Source organism: Lolium rigidum, chromosome 7 (genome assembly GCF_022539505.1).
Source record: "Lolium rigidum isolate FL_2022 chromosome 7, APGP_CSIRO_Lrig_0.1, whole genome shotgun sequence".
Lineage (NCBI taxonomy): Eukaryota > Viridiplantae > Streptophyta > Magnoliopsida > Poales > Poaceae > Lolium > Lolium rigidum.
The window spans coordinates 33753806-33766730 of NC_061514.1; the positions used below are offsets into that span (position 1 = coordinate 33753806).

Consider the following 12925-nt stretch of genomic DNA (forward strand, 5'->3'; position numbering starts at 1 on the left):
CCTGATCGCCAATACCAATTGGTACAGGCCAGAATAGTTTTGTACTTTCCTAGAGCTTGCTTGACGTTCATTGCATCTTATGAACTTGTATCGAAATTTTATGTAATCTTTGCTGGAGGGTTGCTCTGACTCCTCCCGGATGCTACTATGATACCTTGGCTTCATTGTAATAAAATGGGGCTGTGGGGGGGGGGGGGGCTTTGGCCCCCCTGTTTTTCTAAAAAAAGTATGTTGTCTGCGAGTAGTTTCCAAGCTGACTCGCCACGAGTACGGGCAGCCCGCCGGCTGCCATGGCGAAGGTCGCCACGGCCTCCTCGGCTATCAGGTCCAAAAGAACACAGCTGGGCAGAGCGATGTCACATGCCAGGATCGCGCTAGTTGTCTTGAGAACGGTGAGAAGTAAGGCGAGAAAACCGACTCTGTAAAGTAGTGTAAGATCGTCACTGGACTCCACCAACGCAAAGCCCACAGCCAATACCCCACCAACAAAATTCGTCACGAATATTTTTGCAAAGTTCATCACGATCGAAGTCCAGAAGGATCAAGGCGAGAAGATCAAATCATGGCTTTGGTTTGGATGGATCAAAGCTTTGGATGGAAAGTGAAGGGTGTGAGCTTCGATGGAAAGAGAAATGCAAGTGTTAATTTTTGGATAGATCAAAGTGGGTGTGAGACTGGCTGCCGCGGTTGTAGTTCTTGGGATAGATAAGGATCGGTAGATGGTACTGCAGGTCTACTACTGTAATTCCTGGACTAGACTAGATATAGAGGCACTCTTCGGTAGATCAAGGCTCTTCTTCTCATGTCTGAGAAGCGGTGTTCACCCAAAAAAAAAACTTTTATAGGCATAGAGCTACTTTGAGAAATACATAGGACTTGGCACCCCCGGAAAATACCCAGATGCACCCGGGTGCCAGTGCACCCGGTTTTTTCAAAATTGGAAAAAAATCTACTTAAAAGTTTCAAAAAAAATTGAAGTAATTTTTTGCATGTACATATTATGCTGATCCTTACTTCTGTAAGTTTGCACGAAAAAATTCGATTGTATGTGACATACAAGAAAATGACAAAATGTTCAAATGACACTATAATGGTTGGTGAGGTACTTGTAACAACCCAGAATTTTCAAAATTCAAAAGCATCATGCATTCATTTCATTCATACATTTTGAGAGCAATATAAAGTAAACAAACCCTAAAAACCTAAAACCCTAAAAGTTCTATTTGCAAAATATTGCCGCGTGCGTGCGTCCCGCAGGATTTCATCATCACGATACTTGATCTTCTGTACCGTGACCGCGACTACGCCAGGTTCTTCGTGCTCGAGACCATCGCCAGGGTGCCGTATTTCGGTGAGGGTCTCGACTTACATGCTCGCAATAGCATGTAGGTCACTGAAGTTTTGTGCTACATTTTTTTTGGTAGAGTTCCTCTGTTTTGTTGACTTCTTATCTGCCGAGTAGCCTTTATATCGGTGCTTCACTTGTACGAGACCTTCGGCTGGTCGAGGAAAGCGGATTACATCAAAGTGCACTTTGCTGAAAGCATGAACGAGTTCCATCATCTCTTGATCATGGAAGTATGTTCATAACCTTTATATTTCTGTCCACTCAATGTTATGTCAAAATGGATTGTCGTTAGTCCTGTTTTCTTCTGTGCAATTAACCTGCGCTCTTCCTGTCGGATTATGCTAATGCATATTTCTTACTGTCTTCCTTCTCTCGGTTTTCATATCAGGAATTGGGCGGCAATTCTGAGTGGATTGATCGCTTTCTTGTGCGGTTTAGTGCCGTTTTTTACTACTTCATAGCTGTTGGCATGTACATGCTGAGCCCAAGAATGGCATGTGAGTACAGATATTAGTTCCGATTATGAAGTATCCGTTTCTCTTTTGTTACTGTGCTTTCATGATGATAATGCTTGAACTAGGTTATCTTATTATATACAGACCACTTTTCTGAATGTGTTGAGAGGCATGCATACTCAACTTATGACAAGTTCCTTAAGGTCAATGGAGGTAAGACAACCTTACTGGGCTAACTTTTCTTCCTGTTGTATATGAATTGATAACTTGTACAATAGCTAACCATCACCTTCGGTGCTATGTGTTTTAATTAAATTGTATAACTAGGATTTTATGGAATAACAGTATCCTGGATATCAGATATTTGCTGACATAGCCAAGTTGGTTGCCTCTTGTTTCCCTTGTTTGAACTACCTTCTGTTCATAATTTATTGAGCCTGTTACATAGTTTTGGTGTCTACCTACCTGGGCACTTGGCAAGTTGCTAACTCATTTGGTCTGTTTTTCCATTGAATACATGTTTACTTTCCTGTGATGACAATTTCCAATTCCGTAATGCACACTACTTTCCTCTTTTTTTCAACAGATCAGTTGATAAAACTACCAGCTCCAGAGGCAGCTATAAACTATTACATGAATGAGGATCTTTACCTATTTGGTAGGCTCTTACTTGAACATGTTTATCTTAAGGATTTATATTAACCATTAATATCTATGCTTATTGCTTTCATGGCTTATATCCTCAGATGAGTTTCAAACATCAAGAGCCCCAAGTTCTAGGAGGCCTAAAGTTGGTACAGTTCTTTCTGGCTCTCGAGTCTTAGCTGCTTCACTGAGTTAACTTTTTCAGAATGTCTGGGTTTAACAAGTTTACTGTTGATTGGGAAATTAGTTTAGCTGATTCATCTGATTAAATCAAGAGTTCATTGCTGGAAAGTATAATATAAGACCCATTAATCACGATCATGATTCGTCTCAGCAGATTGTTACCTGATCACTAGCTCCTGCTCCTGCTCCTGCTCCTGGAATTTTAGTTTTAACTGTCTGTACTGATAACATAGCGCCTATAAACAAGAAGTCGGATTCTCTTCCTGAATGCTTTCGCTTTAAAGATTATGAGTATGAAGTTCTAACTGTTTCCCAATACCATTGCAGATAACTTGTATGATGTATTCGTCAATATACGTGACGATGAGGCAGAGCATTGCAAGACGATGGCGGCCTGTCAAACACCTGGAAGTATCCGTTCTCCTCATTCCACGGAGAGCCGTATAGAAACTGATCGTGAAGATTCTGTCAAAAGTTCTCTTGCAAATGAAGATTGACCGGTTGTACCTCCGCACTAGAACATCGCAGAATAGCATACACACTTTGTATAGACATCAGGCAGACTTCGTACTGTGAATCTTTCATATTAGAAATAGGTAATAACAGTGCATCACAGATTTCACAGCAAGGAATCTGCACAGTGGGTCAAGCATTAACACAGGCCGTGGACGTTGTAATCCAATGCTTTAGTCAAGCTTATGTGTTCTGTATTTCACATTAATGCAGTCCATACTGATCAACATGTCTCAACTCTTATCAATGATATAATCATTTTCTCATGTAAACACTGTAATATCGACATCTTAATTAGGGCGTGGAGACCCTCCAGGCTTTTTGGCGCAAAGATTGTACTATTAAGTATCACAGATTCACAGCTGCTCCAACTTAGCACCACTTGGATATGCACTCAGGCTGTAGTTGTGAAGCTGCTAGGAACAGTTAGAGATTCACCTTCACTTGGAGATTCACATTGAGGAGATGGGTTACCTGTTGATTTGCGGGAACAAATGAGGGGCCTTCGTAGGATTTTGTGTTCTATTGCCCTCAACCTACACCTGGGCATCCTTCGGGTCGGGCCGGAAAAAGCCTGACATGCAAACTAGGCCCAAGCCCCAGCCCACCTTTCGCGTCTCCTTCGCCTGGAGGGGCAGCGGCGTCGCGTCCGGGCTCGGTGCAGGGGGTTTCCTCGACATCCACCCCTGTACTGCCTGTTCCTCCTTCGACGTCGGCTATGGTACCTGCTTCACCTCGATCGAGTCCGTCCCCCCCACCAGCCGTACCGCAGCCTCAGCCCATGGGTCCTCCACCGGCTATGCAGCCGACAGTGAGGAGGAGTGGGAGGTATGCGGTGGCGGAGGATGGAGCGGGTGTCACGGATGAAGATGTGATGCAGAGAGCTATGCGGCGCAAGGCGGAACTGAACCTCGACACGGCAGGTACTAAACATACAGCCAAGTCGTTTACTTCTTTTTCGGATACTCGGATTACATCTAATTTATGTAGAGTAGGGGTCTTGTTGGGTAGTCGGTCTGATGAGATTGTAGCTTCGGCTAATGTGTTGAGACAAATGGAGCTTGACCGTTTAACGGTTGCTTCAAATGGATCCACTGAGCCTGCCACCTCAATCATAGACGACGATGAAGATGATGACATCCTAGATGGTCATCTTCTCTCGGCTATAGTTGGGAGTGTTACGGAGGTCGATTTAGAACACTCAGAGCTCAGTTCGGTTTATGATCTTGATGCTTCTGCTCGTGGTTCTAGATCGTCCGCTGGTAAGAAGTCTCGCAGATATGGCAAAAATACTAAATCTAAAATAGTCTCTCGATGAATGGCATGTTTCGGAATAGCAGAGGTCTTGGTGACTTGGCTAAACATTCTCACATTGCCGATGGTTGTAGAGATTATGATTTAGATTTTATTGCTATATCTGAGACGGGTAGGCGAAAATTCTCACGAGTTTCCTCGACCGGTTATCCGGCGGGATTAACTTTCGGTGGTATTCTCGCCCGCCTCGTGGTAGATCCGGGGGTATTTTACTTGGGCGTCCGTATAGACACCATGACAGTCTTAGCTAGTTCTGATGGCGAGTATCATATTAAACTCGATATTCAGAACAAAGCAGATGGTTTCATTTGGAGTCTGGTCGCTGTGTATGGTGCTGCTCAAGATGCCTTTAAGGCCGACTTTTTACGTGAGTTGGTAAATCTTGCAAAAGATAATCCGCACCCGATTTTAATCGGAGGGGATTTTAATTTGCTGAGATTCCCTCATGAGAAAAGCAAAGGCTTTTTTGATGGACATTGGCCTTTCTTGTTTAATGCTGTCATTGATAGCTTAGACTTAAGAGAGGTTTTCATGTCCGGTCGACAGTTTACTTGGGCCAACAGTTTACCTGAACCCACATACGAGAAACTAGATCGCGTGTTGATGGATACCGAATGGGAACACAAATATCCTATGGTGTCCGTCCGTGCACTAGAACGTATTGAAAAACTGTCCGACCATGCTCCTATCCTGTTAACCACCGGGAATCCTCGACCTGTTTGTAAGAGACCGTTCAAATTTGAACTTGGTTGGTTACATCGTGAGGGTTTTCATGAGATGGTTAAGACGGTTTGGGAAAGACCAGTTCGGGGTGGCTCGCCAATATTGAGATGGAATAATAAGATGCGCGCTATGCGCAAGCATCTCTCTGGTTGGGCTGCTCATATGGCTGGTATTTTGAAAAAAGAGAAGGCTCGCTTGTCTAAAGAGATTGATGATCTTGAGGCCATCGCGGAAATGAGACCGCTGTCCACGCAAGAGATTGATCGTAAGAATCAATCCAATGCACAAATGGCGAGTCTTCTTCGCGAAGAGGAACTCAAATGGTATCAAAGATCCAAAGCCCAATTCATTTTGGAAGGTGATTCGAATACGCGATATTTTCATGGTTTAGCCAATGGCAGACATCGGAAAAAGCGTATTCACTCTCTTATCCAAGATGAAGGGGTGATTGAAGGCCACGAGCAACTTAAATCGTACATTACTAATTATTATAAAGACCTGTTCGGTCCTCCGGAGGAAAGCTCTTTCTCTCTTAACGAGGACTTAACGGAAGACATACCCCAAGTTTCTATGGAAGAAAATGGCCTACTAACCGCACCTTATTCGAGGATGAGGTTAAGAAGGCGATTTTCCAAATGGAATGTAACAAAGCACCGGGTCCAGATGGTTTTCCAGCAGAGTTTTATCAAACCTTTTGGGATACTATTAAATCGGATCTTCTAGATTTGTTCGGTGATCTCCACACAGGACAACTAGAATTATTTCGTCTAAATTTTCGTGAAGTAATTTTGTTACCGAAGGTTAATGAGGCAGAAAGGATTCAACAATATAGACCTATCTCGCCTATTAAACGTCGGTTTCAAGATTTTCACGAAAGTGGCCACCATTAGACTTAATACGGTTGCGGATCATGTCGTTCAACCTTCACAGACCGCTTTTATGCAAGGAAGGAATATCCTTGATGGAGTGGCAGTGTTGCACGAGACGGTACATGAGATGCATTCTAAGAAATTAAACGGGGTTATTTTAAAATTAGATTTCGAAAAGGCGTATGACAAGGTCAAGTGGTCTTTTACGCAGCAGACACTTAGGATGAAAGGTTTTTCTCCCGAGTGGCGCGCTCTAATTTACGATTTTGTGTATGGAGGTAGTGTGGCTATCCGGGTTAATGATGACACCGGCCACTATTTTCAAACACGAAAGGGGTTACGCCAAGGGGATCCGTTATCACCGATGTTGTTTAACATCGTAGCGGATATGTTGGCAATACTCATAGAGCGAGCTAAGTCCGATGGCCGGATTGAAGGTGTGATCCCACATTTGGTTGATGGGGGTTTATCTATCCTTCAATATGCCGACGATACAATTCTTTTTATGGATCATGATCTCGAAAAAGCTCGCAATCTCAAATTAATTTTGACGGCGTTTGAGCAGCTTGTCGGGATTAAAAATCAATTTCCATAAAAGTGAATTGTTCTGTTTCGGTGAGGCCCAAAACGATATGACTCTATATACAGAGTTGTTTGGTTGTGGGCAAGGCCAATTTCCTATTCGCTATTTGGGTATTCCGATTCATTGTCGGAGACTAACAATTGCTGAATGGAAAATTGTGGAAGAAAGATTACAAAAACGGCTTAGTAGTTGGAAGGGTAAATTGCTGTCCCTCGGAGGGAGATTGGTTCTCATTAATTCAGTACTGACAAATATGGTACTGTATATGTTATCATTCTTCCTGCTGCCAAAAGGAATTCTGCATAAACTCGATTATTATCGATCCGGATTCTTTTGGCAAGGGGACAACGAGAAAAGAAATATCGACCGGTTAAATGGAGTGTAGTCCGTAGTCCCAAAGATCAAGGTGGACTTGGAGTTCATGACCTAGAGGTTAAGAACTCAGCTCTGCTAGGTAAATGGCTTTTTAAGCTTCTTGCCGAGGATGGGATTTGGCAAACTATTCTTCGTAGAAAGTACATTGGCTCGAAGGCGTTATCCCAAGTGGTTTGGAAACCCGGGATTCTCACTTCGGGCTGGTCTCATGGCGACTAAGAATGTTTTCTTTCGTCATGGTACTTTCTCTATTAAGAATGGAGAACAGATACGCTTACGGGAAGATGTTTGGTTAGACAATGCTTCCTTGAGTGAGCGAGTATCCTGCCTTGTATAGTATTGTTCGTCGCAAGGGTGATACCATTGCCACGAGTAATGGCTACCTCACCACCAAATGTGACGTTTAGAAGGGTTTTGCTTGGACAAAGGCTTGTTGCATGGAATGATTTAATTCAACGGTTGGGAGATATTCAATTATCAACTGAACCGGATGAATTTAGATGGAATCTTCATGTAGATGGCACTTTCTCAGTCAAATCCTTATACAATGCGATTCTTCATTCTGATATACCGGTTGATAATAACAAGAAAATCTGGAAGATGAAAATACCACTAAAAATAAAAATTTTCGGATGGTATCTTCGTCGCGGAGTTATTCTTACCAAAGATAATCTTGTCAAGCGGAATTGGCATGGAAGTACTAGGTGTGTTTTTTGTCAACAAGATGAAACTATTAAACACCTTTTTTTCCAATGCCATTTTGCAAGATCTATTTGGTCAGTCATCCAAGTTGCTTCTACCTGTATCCCCGACTAGTGTAGCCAATGTCTTTGGCAATTGGCTCCACGGTATCGATTCAAGGTTTAAGTTGCTTCTTAGGGTGGGGGCGCTAGCAGTTATCCGGGCACTCGGCTAAGTAGAAATGACAAGATTTTTAATGATAAAAATTGTTCTTTGTTGCAGGTCATCTACGGATGTACAGGTATTCTCCGTTTGTGGTTACCTCTTCGACGGATGGAGAACCGAGACCTATTTACGGAGGTCTGTACACGGTTGGAGGATACGGCGAGGGATACTTTTTCCCTACATGGGTGGCAGCATAGTCTACGGATTGCAGCACCACCCACACCATAGGCGATTTATGATTCATCGTTCCGACATGTACTTCGCCTAGTTTTCCTTTTTTATATTTTTGGTTACAGACTCTTTGAACAGCTGTGTGCATCCTGGTTATGCAGAGGCTGGATGTAATTGCTTTCTCAAAAGTAATAAAGCATCCTTTATCGAAAAAAAGCCTGACCCGGTCTGGCCAAAAAACACTAAAGCACGGCGGGTGGGGCCGCTTCCCTATTTCACGTTTTTGGACTACCCAGGCCTAGTTTGTCCATCGGGCCAACATTTCTAGGCCTAGGACCAGGATTTTCAGCTGGGCTGCCCATGGCCCATGGCCAGGCATGCCTCAACCTTTGCTAAAAAAAAAGTCATGCCTCAACCAGACCCAAGGTAGGCCCATTTAAAAATGGACAAAAAATTGGGGTTTTAGTGTGAAATCAGTGTATAAAACCCTGTGTAGCAATGAAATTGACAGATCATTCAGACCTCTTTGGAAAGCCATAATCCCAAGATTAAAGTCTGGTTCCGGCTGATTTGGCACAACGCAATCGCCACCAAAGATAACATGACCAAGATAAATTGAGATAACATGACCAAGATAAATTGGGTGCTAATACGAAGTGTCAGGTTCTCTAATGCTGAAGAAAACATTCATCACCTTCTCGTTATTCTCTCTAGGGGCCAAAAACGTCTGAAGTTGTGTGGCTAAAGCCATTGATCCTCCCCACATAACCTAGCTTCTTCTCCCAGTGGTGGTTTCCTCAATATTTTTATGCTAGCCGTAATTTTCAAATTACATGCATTACCTCGATACGAGCTGGGCTATTTGGAAGCTTCGCAACCAGCTTGTTTTGATTGTGTTCTTATAAAAATCCATGCAAATCTAATTTGCTATTATGTATTTATGTTCTGTTTATAAAATACTGGGCTTGTTTGAATAATCCTGCAGATCAATAGGCCGTTGCTGTTGCCATGGAGGCGCGAGGTCTGCTTGAGGCGGTGGAAGTTGATTGTGTGGGTTAATGTCAGGCCTCCTCGTATTTCCCTCTCTACTTTGAGGGGGCCTGTCTTGGCGACGAAGCCGGTAAGAGCATTCTATGTTGGTGTAGTCTTTCTTCCTTGTCCTACCCGAGTCGAGATAGATTGCATGCGAGTGTTGCGGGTGCACGCAGATGAGGGTTTAATACATTTTTCTTCCGAAATGGGGGCGTACCCCGGCCTCTACATCAATTGATGCACACAGACTTATTCATTTATTAAAAAGTTCAAGAATTCCAAAGTTTACATCTCGGACCAGAGGACCAGAGATGGCTGAGAAAAGTATCAGCCATCTAAAAGAAAAGCAACATATAGCTATCCATTTTGAAGCCTACTAGTATGACGCCATGAGTACAAAAAAAATGATATGCGGCCAATACCATGCTATACACGGAGGGGACGCCTAGGCTAGTCAACGAATGGCTCGTATCCCTAGGGGACTGTAGCGGTTGGGATATAAGCTTCGCCCCATGAAATTTTGACAGAAGAGACCACCTGCCCCAGTGAAATGGCAAAAAGGACCACCTCTCAGTGCAATTGACAAAAGTGCCATGGCGGCACGCTCGTCAGCCGACACGTGGAGGGTGCCGCCGCCGGCTATGGCGGCAAGCCCTGCCGCCGTGGCGTGTGGCGGCATGTTGGGCAGGCAGCGGGCTGATACGTCTCAAACGTATCTATAATTTTTGATGCTCCATGCTTGTTTTACACCAATTTATATATGTTTTGCTCATGCTTCGTTGCACTTTTATACATTTTCCGGCACTAACCTATTAACAAGATGCCACAGTGCCAGTTCTTGTTTTCTGCTGTTTTGTATGTCAGAAAAGTTGTACAGGAAATATTCTCGGAATTGGACGAAACAAAAGCCGAAGTCAATATTTTTCCGTAACAAAGAAAGAGTCCAGAGGGGGGTCGAAGAGAGGCAGCAGGGCGGCCACGCCAGCCCTAGGCGTGGCCTAGCCCTGGCCCGCGCCTAGGGGTGGTGTGGGCCACCCTGGCCTCCACCGACATCGCCCCTCCGCCTATTTAATCATGATCTCGGGAAAACCCTGAACACCCGAGCCTCCATCAACGAAAAGTTCCGTCGCGGCCGCCATTGCAGACCCTAGCTCGGGAAGGTTCTGAAGCTCTTCCCAGCACCCTGCCGGAGGGGGAAATCATCGTCGGAGGCATCTACATCGCCATGCCCGCCTCCGAAGTGATGCGTGAGTAGTTCATCCCTGGACTATGGGTCCATAGTAGTAGCTAGATGGTTGTCTTCTCCAATTTGTGCCTCATGTTTAGATCTTGTGAGCTACCCTACATGATCAAGATCATCCTTATGTAATGCTACATGTTGTGTTTGTTGGGATCCGATGAATATTGTGTACTATGTTGAGATCGATTATATATTCTTGTCATATGTTATTTGTGATCTTGCATGCTCTCCGTTGCTAGTAGATACTCTGGCCAAGTAGATGCTTGTGACTCCAAGAGGGGGTATTTATGCTCGATAGTAGGTTCATGCCTCTAGTTTTCTGGAAGAGTGACAATAACTTCTAAGATTTTAGATGTGTTGTTGCTACTAGGGAGAAAACAACAATGTTTTATTCGAGGATAATTCTATATATTGTTTACTTTACACACATTGCTTAATGCGATAATCTGTTGCTAGCAACTTAATACTGGAAGGGGTTCGGACGATAACCGGAAGGTGGTTTATTAGTCATAGACGCAGCTGGATTACGGTCTATGTATTATGTTATAATGCCCAAACGAATCTCATAGTAATCATCTTGTCATGTATGGTCAATATTCTGTCAATTGCCCATCTGTAATTTGTTCACCCAGCATGTTATTTATCTTTATGGAGAGACACCTCTAGCTAGTGAACTGTGGACCCCGGTCCTTTCTTTTACACTAATAAATTTAACCACTGCAATCCTGTTCTGTTTACTTTCCGCAAGCACTGTTCTCTTTAATTACTGCAAACATCTCCTTCCACTTGATATGTCTAATCCTTTGTGTTCAGTAAACCGGTGAGATTGACAACCTCACTGTAAGTTGGGGCAAAGTATTTTGGTTGTGTTGTGTGCAGGTTCCACGTTGTTGCTGACGCCGGTAGTGCGCCCTACCAATAGTCAGCTAGAAACACCTTCAGAAGTCACACATTTCTCCTACTGGTCGATTAAACCTTGGTTTCTTACGTACTGAGGGAAAACTTGTCGCTGTGCTCATCACACCTTCCTCTTGGGGTTCCCCAACCGCTTGCATCAAGCACCATCAAGATTTTCTGGCGCCGTTGCCGGGGAGAAAGAGGATTTCTGCAAGGGGAGTCTCTCATCTCCAATCTCTTTACTTTGTTATTGTTTTGCTTAGTTTACTTTATTTTATCTTGTTTGCTTCTTTATATCAAAAACACAAAAAAATTAGTTTCTTTTTATAGTTGTCTTTATATCAAAAACACAAAAAAATTAGTTCTTATTTTAAGTTGTTTTTATGTCTATTCCTGTTACTGTGTCGCCTGAGGAAATGATCTTCACTTTCAAACAAGGGAGTGAGAAGAGTTTTAAGGAAGCTTGGTCTAGAATTAATAGTTCTTATAATAAAACTGAACCTAAAATGACTGTAGGCTTGCTTCTTAGTAGCTTTTATTTTGGTCTTATTCTTCATTATAGATATGCTTTGGACACCGTGTGACATAGGTATGCCGAATAGGCATGCCAAATAAAGTACCCGGATTATCTGGAGAAGATGTGAGGCCCACGACCTGAAGTTTTGGAAGCCCAGAAGCCCAGCAAACTTTGGATAAGGAAGATAGAGTTGTATTAGGAATGATGTAAGCAATAGGGGAAAGGCTCGATACGCCTCTAGTAGTTTGTAACTTATACAGCACGAAAAGCCTCGGCTCCACCTCCTATATAAAGGGGAGCCGAGGGAAGAGAAAAGGATTGAATCTATTGTCAACAGAACCACCACAACTTTAGTCGAGCACTTTCGTCGGCTGAAACCTTCGAGATCTACTTGCCCTCTACTTCTTACGAAACCCTAAGTCTACAATCCGTAGGCATTGACAAGTTAATCCCTTGTCAATTGGCACCGTCTGTGGGAATTGGAGGTCGCAAGGTCCTGATCTCGATGGCATCGTCAACATCATCATCTACTGCAAGCAATGCGATGGACGGAGGTAAACAAGTCCAACATGATCTCACCGATTTTGTTCCTCACCCTCCCACCTGTTTGCATGCATATGCCGATCTGGAGGAGTCGACGGAGATGATGTTCGAGAGCTTCCGCTTCCTCGTCGGGAAAGAAGGATCGCATCGTCTTGCGGCACCGATTTTTTCGGGACCGTTAGCGGTGGATTCCGATTTCTCGGGATCATCAGCAGCATCCATCGAGTCAGGCGACGAGAAAATTTCGCCGCCATGCTTCACCAAGCCCGCCGCCGGCGGGGTACTCGCCGATCTGTTCGGTGACATGACTTTCGGGTCGTTCACGGACTCCGATTTGGAAAGCGAGTTGGAAAGCTTCACCAACAACGACTTCACCAACTTCACCAACTTCGACTTCATCGACAAGTCCACTGATAATAGGGAGGTCTTCACCGATCTATACGACGGTGTCACCGACCCTGAGGCTGAGGAGAACACAAATGCAATATATCACCAAATCTACGCAATTGGACGAACAAGCCAACAAGAGGATGAAGCGTCTGAGGCTTTCGATGATTTGGGCAATCCTTACATCGATCCCGCAGATCTCACACGTGGAACTGGCAACAAGT

The 12925-nt window shown here is 43.9% G+C and overlaps 1 protein-coding gene across 1 annotated transcript; it reads left to right on the plus strand.

Annotated features, from left to right (window-relative positions):
* The first annotated feature begins 290 nt into the window (after positions 1 to 290).
* On the plus strand, positions 291 to 3373 carry LOC124671162 (ubiquinol oxidase 4, chloroplastic/chromoplastic-like). Its single transcript, XM_047207576.1, has 8 exons — positions 291 to 421; positions 1218 to 1351; positions 1463 to 1578; positions 1737 to 1845; positions 1948 to 2016; positions 2390 to 2461; positions 2550 to 2597; positions 2959 to 3373. Exons 1-8 carry the CDS (start codon positions 291 to 293, stop codon positions 3126 to 3128), a joined length of 849 nt encoding a protein of 282 aa, XP_047063532.1. The 3' UTR covers positions 3129 to 3373.
* Positions 3374 to 12925: the final 9552 nt, after the last annotated feature.